Source organism: Erithacus rubecula, assembly GCF_903797595.1.
Source record: "Erithacus rubecula genome assembly, chromosome: 4".
NCBI classification, from domain to species: domain Eukaryota; kingdom Metazoa; phylum Chordata; class Aves; order Passeriformes; family Muscicapidae; genus Erithacus; species Erithacus rubecula.
In genome coordinates, this window is record NC_136686.1 from 45,722,919 (window position 1) to 45,745,650 (window position 22,732).

General features: G+C 42.5%; 1 protein-coding gene and 1 long non-coding RNA gene across 2 annotated transcripts; one reads left to right on the top strand and one right to left on the bottom strand.

Annotated features, from left to right (window-relative positions):
- The first annotated feature begins 1,548 nt into the window (after positions 1-1,548).
- CAV1 (caveolin 1) lies at positions 1,549-19,964 on the top strand. Its single transcript, XM_079304726.1, has 3 exons — positions 1,549-1,767; positions 2,438-2,602; positions 17,618-19,964. The coding sequence occupies exons 1-3, from the start codon at positions 1,738-1,740 to the stop codon at positions 17,957-17,959; spliced, it is 537 nt and encodes a 178-aa protein (XP_079160852.1). The 5' UTR covers positions 1,549-1,737; the 3' UTR covers positions 17,960-19,964.
- LOC306801558 lies at positions 17,855-22,702 on the bottom strand. Its single transcript, XR_013774124.1, has 2 exons — positions 18,206-22,702; positions 17,855-18,174 (listed from the first exon to the last, which is right to left on the bottom strand). It is a non-coding gene; the product is annotated as an uncharacterized lncRNA (long non-coding RNA).
- Between the last annotated feature and the right edge of the window lie 30 nt (positions 22,703-22,732).

The following is a 22,732-nucleotide window of genomic DNA, read 5'->3' on the forward strand; positions in this document are numbered from 1 at the left end:
TTCATTTTGTATGCAGCCTATTCTGGAATTCATCTCATAAAACTTATAAATTCCACTAGTTTACGATATTCTTCTAGCTGCAGTAGTGTGGATTGAATCAGAAATATTTTTTAAAGGGTTTGTGGTTCTGAAAAACTATTCCAGGATCAATTCAAGCATTTCAAATTAACAAGTATCTCTCTTTCTTCTCTTTTTTTTTTCACTCATCCTTGAGATACATAGTCATACTGAATGATGGATCAAAATGTTCTGATTCATGTGCAGGACAATGACTAATTGAAAAATTCTCCTAGATATGAAAACAAAGAACTGTCTTGAAGGTTTTTTCAAATGGATAGAAAAATTGCAGAGCCTATGCCCTTCAATACACTCATTTGACTCCATATTCACACTCAAAAGCTTGGACAGACCGAAATAGTCTGATGATAGCTTAAGTGAATTATTACATCTTTTTTACTTTTAAAAATTACAGCTTGGAAAGTTGGAAATCTTTCATCCAAGGCATTTGTTTTAAAGTTTATGAGCAATATAAACTAAAGAAAGTTGACTGCTAACCAGTATCAGCAACACATGTCCGTGTAGACTATATTTTCAACAGGTGGAGTTATTTACATCTGTGGTGCTCACATCCATCTTAGCCAGGAGCTTCTTCGAGGTCATTTCTCTGTTGACGTGCCAAAGCCAAATATACTGCAGTTAGGAATTTTCTACTTCTGCTGCTGCAATTCTGTGCTAAATGGCATAACACTAAGGTCACAATTTTTCTGTTAATGTAATAAATCTTTCACCATAGTCTGATTTCCTAACACAAAACTAATGACTGCAAACACACACACATAAAAAAATGAAATATAATTTATTTTTAAGATGTACAGTGATGTTGCAACCCTAACCTGAGCCATCTTAAATACGGTGAAGAATGTTTATATGTATGGCATTTACACCCACATATGCCCCTGAGCCTTGAGAGCAGAGCATGGCAAGATGGTGTCACACCATTCCCCTTTAAAAGTTAATCCCAGTGGTTAATATCCATGGCAGATATGCATGGATCAATCTCCTCTCGGGAAAAAAAATATAGCAGTATAAAAATGCAGAACTGCTAAATATTTGCATAGCTTTGAAATGAGCCAGTTGAGAAAAATCTCTTTTTCTTCATTCCGAGGATATCCAAGTTTCCACAATTGTTCCTGGAGCAGCGATGCTTCTGTGTAAACTATAGTCAATGCCGGGGAGCGAGGAGGGGGGGGGGGGGAAGCCCGGCAAACGCCTCGCTCGCTCTGGAGCTGAATACAATTAAAGTTTTCCATCTCCTCATTGCTTCCTTGCCACCCTCCCCCAACTTGCCCAGGTGGCTCTGCCGCACGCAGCCACGGTCGCCCCGTACCCAGCGGCGGGGACCCACCGTCGGGGGTCGTGGGCGGCCGGGACAGGGCGGACGGCGCGGAGCGGACCCTGTCCCTGCCCTGCCCTATCACCCGGGACCGGCTCCGCCAGAAGCCAGGTTGCCGGGGCAGGGCTCTTTTCCCCTCCCACCCGGCGGCTCCCGGCCGCGCTGCCGTGTGCGGGGCCGTCCCGCCGCTGTCCCCCACCCCAGCGGAGGCAGGGAGCCGCCCTGGCCAGCGGCCAGCCCTCTCCTCGCAGCTACCTCCCTCGGCAGAGCGGACTGCTCCTGCCTCCGCGGTGCGAGTCACAGGGCAGAGAACTCGAGCAGAGCCCTCAGCAGCCCACGGCAGCATGTCCGGCACCAAATACGTGGACTCGGAGGTAGGAGCACCGCGGCGCGGGGCCGGGATGCTGCCCCGCCGCCGAGTACCTGCAGCGGCTCGGGTGCCCTGCTCCCCGACTGTCGGAGGAGCGGAGCGGAGCGCGCCTCGGGGCAGGAGCGCCGAGAGCCGGGGACACCTGCGGGCAGCAGGATAGCGGGGAGAGGGGGCCGGGGCGCGGGGAGAGCGGCGGCCGTGCGGGAAGAGCCGTACATGGAGGGATCTACAGCGGGAGCACCGGGATGGAGGGGGCACGGTGATGGCGCTGCCCGAGGGGCAGTATAGCGGGGCAGTATGGTGAGGACAGCGCGGTGAGGAGCCGTGCTCAGGTCACCAGGGCAGTGTGCGGTACGGGGAGGCGCTGTGCGGGAGCCCCGCGGGGTCACGGCAGCGCCCACCCGCCGAGGGGCCGCTCGCCCCGCCCTGGGCAGCGCGGCGGGGCCGGGGCCGCCTGGCGGCGGGAGCGGGAGCCGCCTGGCACGGCGGGGTGTGGTGAGCGCCCGCGGCCGCGTTAAATAGCCGGGCGGGGGCCGCCTGCAGCCCCTGCCCGCGGGACCGGGGCCGCCTCCCCTCCCCAGCCCGCCCTCCTGCCGGCCCGGCCCGGCCCGGCCCTGCCCTCCCCGCCTAGCCGGGCTCTCCCCTCCCGCCCGCGCTCCCTCTGCTCCCCGCAGGGCTTTCTGTACACGGCGCCCGTCCGGGAGCAGGGCAACATCTACAAGCCCAACAACAAGATGATGGCAGACGAGCTGAGCGAAAAGGCGGTGCACGACGTGCACACCAAAGAGATCGACCTGGTCAACCGAGACCCCAAGCACCTCAACGACGACGTGGTTAAGGTGAGGGGGCGAGGCGGGTGTGGCGGGAGTGATGCCGAGTCCTGCCGGGGCAGGATGCGCGGGCACTGTCGGGGCGGCTGGAACCCGCGAACCTCATCCCTCCACCTGCTACGGGAGGGAACGGGCCAGGGGTTTTTTAAAGAAAAGGAAGAGTGGGCAGGAGAGAGGCGGGCAGCGGCCGGGGCAGCCCTGCGGAGCTCCTGGCTGGCTCTGGCTCTGTCCCTGTCCCGGGCTCTGGCTCTGTCCCTGTCCCGGGCTGGCCGCGCTGTCCCCGGGCGCTCCGGGCTGCGTTCCCGCAGGGGTCCCGCCGGCTGTGCGCCGGCAGCCGGCTCTGCAGCGGGGACATCCCCCGGGGCAGCGGGGCCAGGAGTGGCGTGACCTTGTGTAACACCGTCGGATGGGTTTTCCTTCCCCGAGGCACGCACAGAGGCAGGGCGGGGAGATGTCACAAACCAGATCGCCCTCCCTCAGCCCGGCGGGTGCAAAATCAGAGATTCTGATGGTGGTTGGATTTGTGTCCTTGTTCTGTTTTGTTCTCTTTAGTGTTTTTCCTTCCTTTAAGAGATGATAAGCAAGCTAAGCAAAATCTAACTGTGCCTTTGCCTACATTTTTTAATTTAGGTTTATAAATCAGTTTGACTGTTGACAAGTCAGGGTCGATGGAGATTTTTATTTTTGCTTGAAATCACTTTGGTCAGAAATATAACAGAGATACATTTTTCTCATGGAAAAAAATGTATACAGACAAATTTACACAATCCATGTGTGTTACGAACAAGAGTGTTTGAGATCGCTTGAAAAATTATCGCCAAGAGTATGAACAAAATTCAGATTCAATATTAAGTGGCAAAACATGACAAGTTCATTGGCAATATTCACTCTACTACTTACAGGACAGCCAAGGCACAATGAGGGAAAACAAACAAAACCAAATAAAATCCAGGCAATCAAAACAGAAATGAGCTGAGAACTGTCTAGGGGTGGATGTGTGCGCTTAGGTGTGTGTGTGACAAAAGACAGTGCAGGCAAGGATAGAAAAAGGAACAGGGCCCAAAACACTCCAACTGAATAGTACTTAACTTATACCTTAAGCCTAACAATTAAACATAGGCAAAAACTTAACTCATAGATTAAACTTAATTTATACCTTAACCTTAACAATTCACAGAGAATAACATTGAAGAGTATTTAACCTAACTTATAAATTGGAAGTTATAAGTAGCAACTCAGCAGAAGAACAACACTTAGCAACACTTACCTTATAACTTATGTTTAACAACTTAGTGAAAGAACAATCCTTAGCAGCATTTAAGTAAGTTTATAACTTGACCTTATCATGAGCTTAACTTACTTAGATATCCAAGGTACTTAAACATCTAAGAAAGCAGTATTTCTGTCAGATTTGCTCTAGCATATGCAGAGAGGTATGGACACAGATAGGAACTCTCAATGCATGCAAGGTACCTGTGAAAAATTCCCCCCCAGAGGTCAGTGAAATAATCACTTCAGATGTTTTTACATCCCCAAGTGGGCACAGGATTGGGTCTTGAGGAGTCTGGGTATTGGCCCAGGATACAACTTGTCTCAGTGATCCTCCATAATGATGCTCTGAGAGGCATCCCACTCAAAGGGAGGTTGCTGGTTGTAGCTTGCTGCAGTCCAGGAGAGCCCAAAGGGGCCCATTTTGGACTGCTGTTTATAGGGTTGCAAGAGAGCAGGTTTAGTCATTACAATGCTTTATCCTGGCCGCAGTTTGGGTCGGCACTTTCTCTGAAAGAGTGAGAACAGGAATGCTATGCCATTCAGGCAGGAGTAATATTTTCCAAGGCTAGTCAAAAGGAAAACAGCAGCTTTTTAGCAGTTCCTGGGATCTGACAGTATTTCTGATAAGCTTCAAAAGAGCTGAGCCCAGGTGGTGTTTTCAAAGCCAAGGCCTAATAAGAATTTCTCAGATCACACTGCAGCCTGGAAAGGAGAGAGGAATATACCACTGCAATGTGAAAATTGAGGATGCTGTCATCTGGGTTTGTCAGACCCTAGGAAAAATGGGAGCTGCCCAGTTGTAATGGGTGACTAAGCCACCAACTGGCTTGCTTAGTGGCCAGCAGTGTCAAAGTGTGTGACATTCACCATGTTTGCTGTAACGAAGACCCATTATTGAAAAATAAAAATACTGTATTGTTTCCAGAGAATCAAGAGGGTGAACTCTGGTTCCTGAATGTGTATCTGTCAAATAAGTCATGCTATGTGCAGACAATTTAACAAGGTTGTGAGTAAATTCAAATTCCAGACTTCAGCACAATTTGAAGGTGCTGAGTAAGACAAGCCATGGTCATATTGCTGGATCTGTTCTAAGAATTATCCCTCACAGCAGCCTGTATCTTTAAAGAGCTGTATGAAAATGAAAAGGCATAAAATTATTTCTTTAGCACAAAACACAAAATAATGTGTGTCCCTAATGGTACAAAACTGCCTATAAAATGATGATTTTAAAAAGGAGAGAGCAATTCTTTTTTCTCCTACACATGGAGGAGCAACTGAGTAGATAGGGAATGCCAGAGCTCACGAACAGGACTGCATCACAGTTTATTGCATATGTCAACAGGAGAAGTCCCCAAAGCAACCAAACCTTCTGAGGATGAATCATAGCCCCTAAGCAAGGCAAAATGCTGGTGTCCACAAACCTAACCTAATGAAAGAAACACCCTAATGGGAAAAGAGCGAGACCACTGACTGAAAAGAAACATAATGGACTTAAAAGAAGCTGAAACCTACAAGCCCATCCTGCCCTCTCTGCCTCCCACAGAGACAAGGATTGAGGAAAATTGTTACATTTGGTCTTCTAAAATAAACTTAGAGAATAGTAACTATAGGAATGGAAAAAAACAAGCTTTTCGGTTCATCCTTTTGAAATAATTGTGGACCAACATATCCACTGAAAAACAGCAAACAGCCAGAATAACAGTACTGCCTCTATGTCAGCAAGTGAGGTCATGGTAGTGAACATAGTCACATCAAGACATAGGAATACACCAAAATGATGTAATTAATTTGATGTTAACCAGACAGGATCCATTTTACATCATAAAAACAGAAGTATTTGTACAAAATGGCATTGTAAATGAACATTTTCTATTTTGTTACAAGGATAAATAAGAATAAATTTTGTTTTAACTGTTTCATAGATAGTCCAACCTACGGAGTAGAGAGAGGAATTTTGCCACAATTTGCATTTGTATGGACCCTGAGTTCAGATTCAGTCTATTAGATGCAGTAATAAAATTCACACACAGCACCTAAGGGGACAGGCTTGGATTTGGGTGAAAATACACAGATTCAGTTCCTGCCTTAGCCATCAGTCTGTAGTCCCTTCTGACATACATCTGCCATTCTTTCTTTGGCTGTAAAACATCCAGGCAGAGTGCAAAACTAACTGAAGGAGACTGCAGCCTTAGGTACTGAAAGTCAGAGAAAAAAAAATGTGTGGGAGTCCTGTAATGCCAGAAGTATGGCTCAGGCTGAGCTCAGTTTTGTTTAGAGCCATTGCATTTTTCTAGATTCAGAACTTTCTGCTTTTTACCTACTATTTTATGCATTTCTTGCCACTTGACTATGAGGCACAGCAGCATGGAAACTGGGGACAAATCAGTCAGCCATGAAATAGAAATGATTAGACAGAGAATGAGGAATCTGCTCTGTAAGCAGCTCTCTAAAAGGCCTCAGTGTTGTCTGTATTCAAATACTTCCCATAGCACATTTTAAAAATAACCTTCTCTTGTGAGAAGCAAGAGACATGTTCCCTTGATTTGCAGCACAGAGCATCTGCCCAGCTTCCCTGCAGCAGTGTGTGGTGCAGGCAGCAGTGGGGCTGGGATCCAGGCAAGGGGCAAAACCCAGTCAAGATCCTTTATAAAAACTAGATACATGGAGCAGCTTTTTATCAAAGCTCTTGGTGACACTGCTTGTGGTTTGTCTTTGAATTAACTGCCAAGTGAAAGCTTAGTGCTGGGAGGATTCCAGAAAAATGGGGCAAAGGCTGGATTTCTGTTCAGGGAGGGATGTGAACAAGGCCTTGTGGAACCTGAGGTGTGCAGGCAGTGGATCTAACAGCTCTGAACCAGAGAAGCACAATCCAGTAAAAATCAGAATTTCCATTTTGTCCCCAATTTTTTCAGTGGAGGCTAGAAAGGAAGGATTTTCTTCCTCACACAACCGTCCTCATACATCACCTAGGAAGCTGGAGAATGTGCACTAGTGGTTCCATTCTTTCAGGACTGGCTTGTGAAGGTGGCTGGTCAGGCAGGAGATGAGGAGGGAATTTGGTAAGGGGAAACAGCCTCTGTGCATGTGGGAGCTCTCCAGGAGTCATGCTGGTGATTATACAGGTGGTTTGCCATGGTTTTATCTGTTTCATATGTCCTTCACCAGACGGTTCTGCTCTTGGACTTGTGTCCTGCAGGTTTTATTTGTGGTGAAGCACAACAAACAGCATGGAAAGCTTATTGCTGTTTTCTCTCATTCATTCCCTAGTGACCCAGGAACTCACATGAAGGTGCCTGAAGCTCAGGCTTTGCTCTTCTTGTTTCCCAACACAGTATTTTTGTTTTTATGAGTACGGCTAAATTGCAGCCTTCAAGTTCTAGAGTTCAGACTTTCTCAACATATCTGTGGTCAAGTCTGCACAGAGTTTACTCAATTTGGAAAACACAGAGGAGGGAGCCAGTTCTCCTACAGATTGCTCTTCTCACTAACTTCCTTGCTGAGAATGGGGATGGACCTTGCAGCCAGCCCTACAAAGTGAATCCTTTGAGACTAGTGAGGACCAACTCTGCAATCACCTCTGCAGCCAGCTTACAGTTTTTTCCTACAGTGATGTGCCAGGAAGAAAGGCCTGAAGAAGAGAATTATTATTTTGTTTTAAGCAAGTGATGTCTATCTGCTGTTTGTTGTGTAGGAGTCCTTTTTGTTCTGGAAAAAAAAAAATTCCAGTACTTGGCTACAGATGTGAGGATGCAAAGCTTTTGTACCAAGTTTCAAAAAGTTACGTATTCATGCCTTCCACTTAAAACTAATGCAGTTAAGGGAATCCAGCTTCCTGCAAGGAAAAGTCTGGAATTTTTAGTCAGATGTTGACAAATACTGTAATACCCTTACATACTCATTAGGGAGGAAAGTATTACTCAGGCATGTTTTTAAAGCTATTTACAATTTCTGCCTCATAATGAAAAGAGAGAGTTTTTCAAAAGCAGTTCACATTTTATGTAACCTTTCACTGAGCACAGTGTAAGATGCACAGAGAGATGACTGGACAGAGCACTTCCCATCCCCACACCTGAGAACCTCCTGGAAGGAAAGCAGGTGTCACCCATGCTCTTTTTGAATGGGAGACCTAAGGTGGGCTGTCACTCAAATGTGACAAGTGTCAACCTGAGAGGAATGCAGTACATTGTACAAAGTAAAATTAGAGAAAAGTAGAGCTCAGTCAGGTGCTATTGCTGAAATAAGAAATTAAGTAAAATTTAATGCAGACCCTTTTTCTTTGTTTTCGGAAATGGTTAAAAGTCATGAGAACACAGATAAATGTTTAAGTTTAAAAACATCCCTATAAATATCTAGATACACAAATATATGTGTGTGTATGTGTTCTAATCCAAGCTTGTCACCTGGGCTCCTGCTACTGGCAGTGACCAGAGTGGGATTCCTCTGGAGGCAGACTCACATCACAATGTTTAACCCCAACCACAGGCCAGGAGCAGCAGTGCTCTCATGTTTGTCTCAATTGTGGTACTTGTAGCTTAGACATGACACCTTACTTGTGCATAACAGCTAATTAAATTAAATGGTTCTGTAATGCTGTGTCCTACTAACAAGCTATGGAGATTAGATTGAAAATGCAAGAAAATTCAAATGTTTGACTTTGGCTACGCACATGATCCAATTCTGTTTCAAATATTTCTTCCAAGGCTAGTCTAGGAGTATGAGATTAAAAACTTGAGTCATTATGAATGCCAGTTTATACAAGGTCTGAGCAAGGTTTTAAGAGTTCTGAAAAATAGTTTTCTTGCTGTTCTTTCTTTCTTAATTAGGAGTTCTCAGACATGGGATTTCTGAATGTCTGTAAGATTACAGCTAATAATGACATCTGTTCTAAGGAAAGCTTCTTTCTCAAAAAAATGTGTTTGCCTTTAAACTCATGGTATTATTAAAGCCTTATGCACAGCCTTCTTGTTTGGCATGATGAAGATGACTCATAGCTCCATAGAAAAATGTTCATTTAATGGCCATGTGAACAGAGAAAATGATTCAGCATGGCTGTCTCTTTTGTTAGAATTTATTGGACACTATCTCAGATCGAAAAGAGGCAAATACTTTTCAATTCTGATAACTTCAACAGAATTTAGATCATATGTTAGAAAATATTAAGAGCAATTTGAATTGATTGTAGAATTTTTAGCCCACTATGTGGATAGAAACACCATCTTCTTCTGTTGCATAGAGTATGGATTTCTAAAACATACAAACAAAAAAAAATGGAAATGCAAAATTCTCCAGAGGAAAAGATATAATTGTGTACAGTAGAATGGTCTGCCAGTGAGGTCCTCAGTGAGAAAATTTGATCTTGGTTGTATTTTAGACAACAGAAAGAAAAAAATACAAATGAGCTTGGGTGATTCTGTAACACTTGTGATCTCTGGAAAACTGATGACAGCTATAGTTCTAAACTAAGATAAGTTTGTATTTCCCACAGCTCTCAAATGCCCTTCTCATAGACAGTAGGATAAATTCTACATCAGTAATTGATTTTCTGAGCTTTTTGATCCAGAACTACCATATTTTTCTAGACAAATGACAGTAATAAAACCCATCTTGGACTTCAAAAGTGTTCATTATCTTGAACATGGAAGAGGAATTATGCCATTTAATTTTATTTGATTTATTGGGGAGGCAGGTTTAACCCCATTAGTCTTTTTATAAAATTTTCCTGAAAGATTTTTTAGGAAAATACCTTCTGATAGTTTAAAAAATGACCTTTATGCAACATCATTCCTATGAGAAATTGTTATCAGATCAGCAATCAAGAAACTAAATAATTTCAGTGCTACTGTCCCCATTTTAATGAACTCATGAATTGATAAGATATGATTTTATTCAAGATGTAGGTGCTGTGCTCTAGATGTTAGTGGGGCTGTACAAGGGTGGAGTTTGTTTGTAGTTAAAAAAATAGGAACTGATAAATTCAACTTCATAGATAAGAAGTGAGAAGAAATTCTCACAGCTGAAGGTTACAGCATCACATTCTCTGTCCAAACTCCTGCTGTGCTGAATTTATATTCTGAATTCCAAAAAAAGCATAAGGGAGTCTCAAAGATGGATTGCAACATTTGGTCTTTCAACTTTGAAATCCCTTCTTGGGATTCTAACAGATGCTAAAAACAATAATCAGTTTTTTCTCAAGATCAGTGATTTTCTCCTGTAGAGCTCAGCCATAAAATCATCAACTGTTTTATGAAGTCCAAGTTCATGTATCAATGAAAGGTTTAGGTTGGAAGGGACCTTAAAGATTATCTAGTTCCAGCCCCCCACCATGGGCTGGGATTCCACTCATTAGATCAGATTTCTCCAATCCTCCTCAGCATGGCCTTGAGCATTTCCAGGGATGGGGCATTTGCAGTTTATCTGGGAAACCCATTCCAGTGCCTCTCTTAGGGATTTCTTCCTGATACCTAATCTAAACCTACTCTCAGTTTAAATCATTCCCCCTTGCCCTGTCACTACATGCCCTTGTAAAAAGTCCCTCTTTAGCCCACTGTTTACTGCTCTAAGAGCCTTCTCTTCTCCAGTCTGAACAACCACAAGTTTTGCAGCCTGTCTTCACAGAGGGTGTGCTCCAACCCTCTAATCTTTCTGGCTCTCCTCTGGACGTTCTCCAGCAGGCCCATGTTCTTATCTTGGAGGTCCCAGGGCTGGACACAGTGCTCCAGGTGGGGTCTCATGAGAGCAGGGTGGGAGACCCACCTTCCTCAGCCTGTTTCTTCTGATGCAGCCCAGGCTGCTGTCAGCTTGTGGGCTGCAAGCCAGATCATATCGAGCTGCTCATCAGCCAACATCCCCTTTTTCTGCAGGGCTGTTCTCAATCTAGTTACACCCAGCCTGTATTTGTGCTTGGGACTGCTCTGCCCCAGGTGTAGGACTTTCACTTGTCCTTGTTGAATTTCATGAGGTTTGCAGGTGCCCAGCTCTCAAGCCTGTCAAGGCATCCCTTTCCTCCAGCATGTCAGCTTCACCACACAGCTTGGTGCCACCAGCAAACTTGCACTCAGTCTCATTGCTGTTCTCATGCAGTTTATGACAAGAGAGTATTTTATGAAATACTAAAGAAATACTTTATATTTAAAGATAAGTAACTTAAGCTCTTCCATAAGAAAGGCAACCTTCTAACAGTACAAGTGCAGGGGTAAGTTGTTTTTTTAAAGGAAGAGGGAGGCAGCTGGGCATCACTGCATACTCACTGTCAGCAATAAGCATGGTTCAGGTAGAAATGAGGGGAAAGGGTGAAAAAAAGTTATACAGATTTGCAGGAAAGAATTGCAGCAGCTAACAGGAGTGTGTTTATCGATAGTATGCAAAATCAAGAGTCTCCTCTCCTTAAGCTCCCTTTAAAAACTATAAAGAGAAAAAAGTAATATCCAGATCTAAGCAACCTGAAAACATCACTGTCTCTCCATGCACTACTAAAGAGTCTGAGGTCACTACATTTCCACTTCCCATTAGTGCCTAAATTTAGAAGTGATAAAGCTAGACCAAGTTCTAAAAAGTTATACTTAATAGCAGTTTATTACCTTAATAGCATATAAGCATACAATAGTAAAATAGACTTTGTTGTATTTATATTTATTAAATATAATTTAAAATATAGAATCAATTTACATGATGTCTTTATTAAGGTTTTTGGATTCAGATAAACTCCAGGTACCACTGAAATAAAAGAAATTCCTGCTATGTTTAGTGCAGTCAAAGCTTCACACTGGTGTTCATGTTCATAAATATACCTCTTTAAACATACAGACAGACATATGTGGGTATACATAAGTGTATTAGAGTTCTTTGCTAAAATAGCTGTATCAAACAAGGAACTGTGGAACATGAACCAAATTATAAAAACAAAGAAAGCTTCTTAAGAGTTTCTCTTTGGGAAAGCTGCAATAACCTCCCAGCAGCCCATTTTCCAGGGAGGAAAACGCTACTTTTATTTTCTGACTGCTTACTCCAACAACTCCATCAAGCCATTTGTCAAGGAACTAGCTGACATGGGATCCCCACCTGCACAGGAAGTTTTGCTGTGCTGCAGAGTGCAGATCTTTCCTTGAAACTGCGTGTCTTTCCTTCTGCCAGCCTGTGTTGGAACAGGACAGGCAAGTGCTTCAGGAAGACATCTCTGGAGAGCAGCTGGTTGCTACAGTGCTGACCCATTGGCATCAGTCAGGTTTTTCTCACAAGTACTTCTGCAGATTTTGGTGAGCCTGCCCATCTGGTGGAACAAATACCATCAGCAGGGCTTTGCTGGTGTGGAATCAGCATGGGGAGGGAGCAGGAGGTTGTTCTTTCTGCAATTAGAAACAGATGAGTTATTTTTGGTTTTTTATATGATTTTCAGTTTGTGAAATGGTGATCTGCAGTCACCCCCTTTTCTAAGTCATGGCACCATTTACACATTTTCATAATGCATTTGAGTGTTTGTTTTGTGTGCAGTAGGAGTCACTCTGGACCAGACTGGTTTTCTTCTCTGGCTAGAAGAGTGCAGTCCTTCAGTTCTACTTTCCAACATGAATATCCTTGTTTGTTAAAGCATTGTTTGCTTCTCTGGCATACTCTGTAGCACTCAGGAAAGATTCACTGTTTCCATTAAGACATCTGCCAGCAGAACGCTTTTCTTGCCGTATTGTGGAAAGCAGACACAGAGAGACAGGAAAGGTAAAGCAAATTCATTGGTCAGTTTGTGTAAGTAACTGGGGTGCAGCAGTTCTGCTTGCTTGTTTAGGCTTCCCTTCACTTTGGAATATTTGTTTGTAATTTTTCTGCACTCAGCAAGCCTTATGCAACAGCTCTGGTCCTTGCCATCTGCAGTCATGGCATCTTTGTTTTTTTTTTTTTTGCAAAGGTCCAACTGTTGTGCCTTGTGATCTGGCCAGTCCCCAGAAGATCAGTGTGCTCTGAAGACAGGGTTTGGGGTTGACAGGCAAAGCCTAATCATGCTGCAGCCCAGCCTGGAGGGACTCTTGGGGTCCCATTGTTAGATGCTCACCACCAATACCAAGATTCAAGGTGGTTTCTTGTCTTGTGAGGAAACAGAACACTGCTGGATGTTCACATTTTGTAGTCACCCATCCTTTAGCTCTAGGTTTGTGTAAATACTGTGGAACAGAATTTATTTTGCTTTATTAAATACCAGAGATCACCTAATGTTTGCTGTTGAAACCTGGTTAGTGAGGAAGTAGACCATCACAGCCTTCTCCAACATAAGAACAGTGTTGCATCTGTCCTTAACATCACCTCCCAAATGTGACCCATGCCATAGAAAGGCTTGTCATTTTGTGATATTTTATACATTTTCTTATGTTAAATGTTTCTTTAAAGGACATTGAACATATTTGGGAATTTACAAATTGCATTTATTACAGCCAAAAAAAAAAAAATCCGTATCTGTCTCATGCCTTGCAAGGGCATGATTTAATACAGTGAAACAATATTATACTTACAGTCTTGGAATCAAGAAAACCTGTTTTAAAACAGCCCAGAGTAAGTAGTAAAGACAGTTTCCACACTCTGGGTATAAAAGTGTAAAGAAAACTAGCTTATGACTCTTTCCTGTATGCCCTAAGCCTGGACTTTAGCCCTGGTCTGGCAGAGCATGTAAGCATCAGTGGGACAGTTCACATTTTTGATGTTGTGTGTGTATTTCAGTGTTCTGCCTGACTGGACATATTAGTGATCAATTGATAGGGATACAGTGAGGATCCTAGCCTCCTTTTACTGTCTCCAAGAGATACTGAAAGCACACAAAAATGTAGGAATTCTCAGCACTTGTTTGGGCTCCTGTGGAGTGGAGTAGGGGTGGTGCCTGGATTGAACTGTATGCTGTGAGCACAGTGGCAGCATGCAGATGCCACACACAAAGATATTAATCATAACACTGTCACAGAAATGTAGGTCAAAGCCTAATGGTGGTGGTCTTAATTTTTTATTTTTTATCTGACAGACCATGCCCAGTAATTTTTTCTATGTAATGAATACTACAAACCTCAGTGAACAAACTTCTGAGAAGCATAACTGGCAAGCAGGTGATTTGAGCCTGGCATTTAACATACCTTTCCAGCCAGCCAGCTTTTGATACATAGGGTCTTGAAGTGACAGGACCAGCAGTTCAACTGATTTCATACATGCAGCACATATTATTGAGTCAGATGATAATTTCACACTGGTAAGCTTTTTAATTAATAGTTCTTATCCTTAAATAGACATTTTTCCTGTCTTGTAAATAAATCTTGTAAATGAACCCCATACCATTTCCCTCTCTTGTAAATAAATCTATTTTAGAATCAAAGCGGGTCCCTCAGTTTCCTGATAGAAGTTTAATAAACATGTGAAGAGAAAAAGAAACTGCAATAATTCTCATAGCAGAATCAAACAAAAGCTTCAAGCAATGTAAAAACTGGCTTTACCAAACTGAATAGTAGGAAACAAAAAATAGCTGAAGTCAGGAAGTGCATTGTAGGCATGAACAGGAGTTGATAGTGTTTAATAGTTGAGTCTGAAACAGAAGGCTGGAGCAAGTTATTAGCATCCTTTAGAGGGTTGAACCAAGTTTCCTGTACTTCTGTCCTGTCACAAGTGAGCGTGCACGTATCTTCACTAGCTTGGCATTGCCTCCCTGTGATTACACAGCACATCCTGACAGCTCTGGAGGAACAAACTACACAAGGAACATGCAGTCTGCTAAACAAGACCTGTGCACAGCCTGAGAAAGTCTTTATGTAGATAAAATGAGAGTTCACAGATCCTCATGCATGTGATGCTTTGACAAAAGTGGCCTTGAGAGCAATACCTTAAAAATGTTGTCTTATACTTGCAAGACAGATTCACAACCAGAAATGACAGCGTCTTTCTTCGGTAGGATTATATTTCTGGGCACTTCTCTTTACCCTGTCAGTGCTATTTTTACTTTACTTATTTCAGTTGGACACCCTTTATCAGTCTGATGATACTGTCAGTGAGTGCTACTGAACTAAAAGCCAGAGGAGAGTAGTAGGAGGGACTGAGAGGGAGTGAGTAATCTGGGTGATGTAAATGTAATCCATAGCAAGGCAAAATGCATCCAGTCACCTGTTCCTCCTGTGGCCTGTGAAGGGCTGATCACTACAAGCTAAAATCAGGATCCTTCATGGGAGTGGTGCGGTGCGGAAGAATCTAAGTGATATCTCAGTTCCTGCAGCAGAAGGACTTATCTGTACTGCTTGAAGAGTGAAATAAATAGTTTCCCAGGCAGTGGTCTGTTAGCACATGAGCAGAAAAGCCCAGATTACCTTAACTCCTTGCCTGTCTTTATTTAGACACTGCTGCAGGTGGGTTTGGTTTTTACACCACCACAGAGGTTCATGTGCCAGGTGTAGCTGGACTTTCTTGGCATGTACATGATGTTCTTATGTTTAATAATGTTCTTACAGCTTTTGGGGAGATAACAGCTTCATTTTAATTCAGCTAAGAGTTTAAGTTGTCAGGCCGTTTTTCTGTCTTTTCACTCACAAGTTCCCTTATTCAAACTGGAGTAATGTGAAATGGAATTTGAGGAATAATGAAATGGGCAAAGACACAGTAATGTGACATCAGCTATCATTCCTACAGGGAATGATACTTCTTCTCTTCTACTTCTCTGCATTGGTAGAAACATTCTGAGAGCTGTTGAAATTGCTCCAAGAAACTAACCTCTTGATAATTACTGGTGTCATGAATACATTGCTATTATCTCACAGACAGATTTATTCCTGAGTACTTCTAGGACAGTCGTGTATGACTTGAGCTGGGAAACCCTGACCAAAGATATATCATAAATGTTCTAAAATTAGCATAGTCTCCTGGAATGGGGACAGGGCTGTCCATCTGGAAATGTTATATGGCACGATTCTTCTGTCAGGTCCCCAGCTCTCCGTGGACATTTTGTTGAGCACAACCGGCTAAAAATAGGAGTTATTGAGAATCACAATTACAGAAAGTTTACTATTTGATTTGAAATCCAGTGAGTTTATTGGCTTCAATTTTCCATTTCATCACAATTAATTATTTTTAAAGTAATCAAATTATAGGCTAATCTTACTATATATTTTAAAAATTCTAGAAAATGCACATTAAACTATGACTTCTTTTTTCATACCAAAAAAACGCATTTCTGATAGAAATAAGTCTCACTTGGCTAAAATAAAGATGCAACCATGAAGAGGCTGATGAAGCTCAATCCAAACTTGTTTTCCTTCTGAGATCTAATGTTTCCCCTATCAGCCAGTTGAAATAATACAAGATGAACTCCACTACAACTGAACTGAATAAAAAGACTGTAGATGTGTCACTGACTAGCACTCGATGCTTTGAAACTCTACCTCTGAACGTGTTACCTGTGCTTTGTTACAGCATCAGCTGGTGGGAAGCATGCAATGAATTGACAAAAGTTTTAGAATAAGAGGGTTATGCCATCCCAAAGAATTACTTTCAGATCACTAGAACCTAGTTCAGAGTAGCACAAAAAGAGATTTATAATTTGCATGACAGTATGTCTAGAGAGAAGCAGTAGCAGAGAGAGTAATGTGAATATGTTCAATTAAGCCAGCTTGGTGTTAGGTATTCAAGGTGTTGGACACCACAGATAATTCAGAAATTTCCTCTCAAGGACTTTCCAGTCATTCACATAGATTGCACATAGACTGTACACTTTTGTTTGTAATTATCTTTTTTGTTTGAGAAGCTGGAAAGTCCAGTGGTTTTATAATATTTTTCCCTTTCTTAGTAACTTATGTCTGGAGATGATAAAAGTTTCAGCAGGAGAGAAGAATGAGTGCTTTTCAATTGTTATGTATATTTTAGATTAAAAGAGTCTGAGCCTTATCTTACAGTATAAGCAGTATTTACACTGAGTATATGTATATTCACCTTCTTCCAGCATGCCAAGGTACAACTGCCTCAGTTTCTGAGGCTGCTGGCCCATGTCTTACTTACCTTGCTCCTGTAAATCTTCATTTTTGGCAGCATTATTATCTCACTTTGGGATCCAATCCCAGGAATGCAATTTTTTTTCCTTTCATCTGACTTAGACTACCATTTATTTCCTTGCAGAGGAATAGTGTTGTGATGTTCTCTTTCCTGTTTTTTGCAGTGCCTATACAATTGGTTGTGCTGACTAAATTAAATATCCTGTATTGTGGGTTATATCAAACATGTCTGTGTGACATGGAACTGAAAAATCATTGCAATTCTGCAATTCTGTTAATTTTTTTATAGAAATATTATGACAATTAAACTTCCTGAACAGCTCAGTATTTCAACAGAGAGTGCTAAAATATGCCTGTTGGAATGCACTGCTTCCTTAGGTGACTTTTTGAATGATTATGAGTAGTCAAAACTATGAAATATGATTTTATTCACCTGTTTTGTACCTTAAGTAGACCATAAGGGCACTGCATACCTTAGATGAGGAAAATATGTTCAGTTTTGTGGAAAACTCCATCTAGAAATTAGATGATTAGTTTTGAGCTAATCACTGAGGCTCCCTGGTAGTCACTGGGTAAAGGTTACTGAGGATTCATGACCTAAATCATTAAAAGGTTATAATAGGTTGGATGATGTAGGGATGTAGGAAGTGCGTGCTTGGTGTTCCCTTGCAGGGGACCATAGCTCTCCAGGAAAGGTGTTTCTGGAATACACCCTTAATGTGAATGTCTGAGTGACCTGCCTTTGTGCTCTTTGCTGCAGATCGATTTTGAAGATGTGATTGCTGAGCCGGAGGGAACACACAGCTTTGATGGCATTTGGAAGGCCAGCTTTACCACCTTCACTGTAACCAAATACTGGTTTTACCGCTTGCTCTCAGCAATCTTTGGAATCCCTATGGCTCTCATCTGGGGCATCTACTTTGCCATTCTGTCCTTCCTGCACATCTGGGCGGTGGTGCCGTGCATTAGGAGCTACCTGATCGAGATCCAGTGCATCAGCCGCGTCTACTCCATCTGCATCCACACGTTCTGCGACCCGCTCTTCGAGGCCACCGGCAAAGTCTTCAGCAGCATCCGAGCCACCGTGCGCAAGGAGATCTGAGGGACAATTCCAGGACAGCCATCAGCCTAGGAAGGGGGTGAAGGGTTTTGTGTTTTTTTGGAGTGTTCTGGTGCCAGTTTTGTGTTTCCCAAAGCAACATACAGCAACTGGTGGTGGACTGGCCCAAAACAAAGAATCACTTGCTCAGTTTCTTTTTCTACTGTTCATTCTTACTGGACAACTTGCCTTTTTTTTTTTTTTTTTTTTTTTGCTTTCTTTTGCCCTTTTCCCTCCCCCACCTCCCACCTTTGGTCTGCATTTTAAACTAACTTTAAAGGGCTATTCTTCCATGCCAGCTGCATATTATTTTGCTGGCTGTTCAATTCAGAGATTGAAGTGTTGTTGGATGCCTTTTTATCTTACCCTTCATTCCTTGTGAGATAAATCCACAGTGATACTGAAGAATGACAAAAATGCTTTCCAACACTATAAAGCCATTCATTTTATTGTGGCTAAAGAGCGCAGAGCTATCACAGCAGAATGAACGTGACCAGCTGGCAGGTTTTAGCAGAATGTTCTTTTTCAATTGGATTGTCAGTTGACTGCAGCTATTTACAGTCATGGTCAGATATTGTGCAGTATGAATAAATTAGTTAAGTAAACATATTACTGAACCAGCGTCTGTCCTGAAAATTTAGCATTTTGTCAGGCTGGAGACATTGACGTATAAAAGCTTTGGTCGGTGCCTTTCTGTCTCATTCTGTCTTGGAAGTTTGCATTTCTCAGCCTTTGCTAGGATTGCAGAAACAAACTGCAGTTGAGAGCTAAAACTTGGTCATTACAGAAATGTTTTCCTGACTGTGACATATGAACATCCCTTAGCAAGCATTTAGGTTCTTATCTCATTGGCATCTGGGATATTTTTGCAAAGTATTAATATAAATGCATATTGCAGGTATGCCAGAGATAATCTTGAGTTAAAAGGAAAATGAAGGAGTGTCAAACAAGCCACAGGAGGCCAGGAAGGAGCTGCCCCTGTGTCCTGGTTTAGGGCAAATTTGGGAGAAACTTTTTTACAGCTTTCAAAATTTCCCTATCAGCAGAGGTCAGCCTGCCGCTAGCACACGGATTGTTTTCAGGATGCTTTGCTGAGTCTAAATTTATCCATCACAAGAGATGCTTTAGAATCTTCACATTTGTGTGTTGCTTTGTCCATTTTTAGCTGAGCTGCCACATCAGGAAGTCTTGAACAGAGGGTGTTGTGTGAAATACCGTGTTGCAAAGTGGAAGGGCCTTTGCGACATGTTCTGATGCTGTGACCTGCAAGAGCTTTTTGCCCTCACGATAGTACTGTGTTCAGAGATGCTCTCTGCATCCTCATTGGTTTGTGTGAAGCATTTGTAAAAATAGTTGTGAGGCTAATCTGTACACCAAGCTGGGGTCTGAGCCTGCTCCAGCTGGAATCCCTAGAAAACCAGTTCTTGACCTGCAGAACTGCAAGATTTGTCCCTTGGGATGAACATGGAGCTGTCTGGTACACCTACAGCTTTTTTATTTAGTGCTGACATTTCACATATTGCTTTACCTAACATGGAAGTGCCTTCCATTCTGTTTCTGCCAAAGCATTGAAAACTTTAGGAAATGCTGCATTTTTAAATGGGGGTGGGGAGGGAAAAGGGGAGAGGGTGCACAAAAATTTACAAAGCTATTAACTACTATTTGCATTTAAAACAGACACTGGTATGGATATAGTTTTATGTTTTTCTATGTACATAATGAAGAGTGTACTATTATAGATTTTTTCAGTATTAAAAACAACCAAGATTGTAAACAAGAAATATTTTATCTTTTATGAGGAAAATCACTCCAGAGAAAACCTTGATTTACCATATAAATTGTATATCCTGAAAGATGTCTGTTCACTTAGAGTTCTTAGTCCCTAATCAAAATACATTGCTGATCCAAACATTTACATTATTGTTATAAGCTTACAGATATAACTGACACCTTTTTTTAAAATTCTGCATGTACATTAAAGATTACAATAAAAAGATGCTTAATGGTAGATCCTGTCTGACTTCTTTTTCCTTGAAAGTCACGTGGACAAAAATTGTTTAAAGCTTTATTTGTCAGTCCAGTAGAAACAAGATTTTTCCCACTAAAAGCTCATTAGCCTTAGCATGTAATCTATGGAAATAGGGGAATGACAGCTTTTATTCAACTGTGTATAGACGTAACTTGTGACAGGACAGTTCATTTCTATGGGTTTGTTGCACAATACCTGTCACACTGTTACACAAAAGCCCAACAAAACTTGCTATTATGAATGGTCCACAAATCTATTAACGGTATTTTAATGTTCAAATGGCAGATACCAAATAAGTGTCGTCCATCATTTGTTTTCTCATAGCAGAATGGTGTATTTAGAGCACTAAATAGGCCAGTGGTAGCCAATAATATGTTGAATTGGACTATGTGAGAAAATGTAATATTTTGAAAGTAAAAGGGAGGTTGTCAAGTGAAAGAAAAGCAGATACACCTTCAGTATCCAAAATTATCTTGCTTTTGCAAAGAGCCCTATATATTCAGGCTTAACTGTTTATAATATCATGACTCCTGTCATGGGAGAGATGTGCAGATTCACACTGTGATTGCTCTGTCCCTGGCACTTCGCTGAGCCGCAGTCATGGGGCTGTGCTGTGGCTCGATCTTGGATCCATGCTCCTGCCATAACACAGGACCATAGCCAAGATACACCCCATGGCAAGATCCAGGTTGGTCAAGAGGATTGGACATTAGGTGTTGGACAGTGGCACCAGGCCATTTCTTGGCTTGTCTGTAAATGTGGTGTAGACAGCCCCACTCTGCTAGATACAAGTCATTGCCATAAACTGCCTCAAGACCTGTGCATTCAGGTGGGGTCCATATAGGTCTTCCTCTTACCAGGAAATTTTTGTGGCTGTCATTGGTCACTCTTCTCATCCCCTGAGTCACCAGTTCTTCGATTTAGCCATGTAGTTTGAACTGTGTTCCTGAGACAAAGTATGAGAGAGCTGGGCACATCAAACGAGGGGGAGTACCCAAGTACCCAGAGCGTGTGAACTGTCTGGCTGTGTGGTTGATCCATCTAAATTTCACTGAGAACTAAATACAGAATTTTTTTTAGTTATACTTACTGAAATGAAGTTGCAGCAAAATATAAAGACAAACCTTAGGCTTTTAATAATGATGGAGAATTTTCATATCTGCACCCAAGCTATCTTTTAGCCCTCTCTTAGGTCTAACTGGAGCTGTTCTATGTTCACTTGTTTGCTTTCATTGCCTTGTGTCTGCTGCATCCTTATTTTTCCTCATGTCCTGAGGAGGAGGAAAGAAGCACAGAATAAAAGTCTTTGCTAAGATAAAGCACCTTTGTTATCCTCATTTATGTCTTACAAACTTTGACTCCTTCATTTGATGTTATCTGACACTGGGACACTGTGTGACACGGGGTTTTTTTAATTCTTATCTTGCTCTTTTCTGTAGAACTTTTGATTAAAATTTTAGTCGTATAGTACAACTAGCACATCCTGTCTCCAAGATGCTTTTCTCTGTTAGGGGCTTCTGAAGGCACAGTGGTAAAATGTGCATTTGATAACTGAAAATATAAATGCACAGTATTGTCAGTATATTTTTAACTGCTATTACCAAGCAGTCTATATATAAAAAATAGTGTGGCCAGTAGTACTAGGGAAGTGATTGTCCCTCTGTGCTCAACACTGGAGAGGAGCATCTCAAGTGCTGTGCCCAGTTCTGGGCTCATTGCATGAAGGACATTGAGGGGCTGGAGTGTGTCCAGAGAACACCAGTGAAGCTGGTGAAGCACCTAGAGAGTTAATCCTCTGAGGAATGGCTGAGGGACCTGAGTTTGTTCATCCTGGAGAAAAGGAGGCTCAGGGGAGACCTTACCTCTCTCTGCATCATCAGAAAGGAGGCTGTAGCCTTTGGCCTCCTCTCCTAGGCAGCCAGAGAGAGGACAAGAGGAAATGGCCTCAAGGTGCACCAGGGAAAGTTCAGGTTGGACATCAGGAAGAATTTCTCCACTGAAAGGGTAGTCAAGCATTGGAACAGGCTGCCCAAGTAGTTAGTGGAATCACCATCCTTGGAAGTGTTCAAGAAATGACCACGTGGCTGTCAGTGGTTTGGTTGATGTGGTGGAGTCTGGTCAGTGGTTGGACTCAATGATTCTTGAAGTCTTTTCCAACTTTAATGATTCTGTGATTCTAAGGACATCACAAGCAGGAAGTCTGATTAGACTCATTACAAACCTGTGCCTTCTCTCAAAGTCAAAGCAAATTTTAGTGTTGATTCAAGACACAATCCATAGTGCCCAGGCTGAATTCTAGTAGGTGGTTTACTTTTGTTCTGAGAACCTGAATTTTCTTGGCCCATTATTGTCAATAAAATTCACTGAAGAGATGCTCAGGTTACAAATACATACTGTGGAGAGGTATTAATGAGGTGTTACTCTATGTGACCTTCTCCTATAGGAGCTGGAGATGATAAATGCTCTCAGGAATCCCTAGCAAGTGCTGGAAAATGACTCTCTTAAAGGCCTGTAGCCTCACATCTCACTCCTTGAGACGGGAGATTTAAACTCCCCTCACTGCACTCCTGGGTGTAAACTTCAGCTGTTCACCACTCAGTTTGCTGACTACTGTGAATCCAGTTTTTATAAGACCAATGGTGTGCTCTGCAGGAGCTAGACACTGGTGCAGCATGATCCTTCCAACAGGAGCCAGTTAACCTTAGAGGCACTGCCTGAGCTGTTCACACTATTTTTGGTGTTGATCA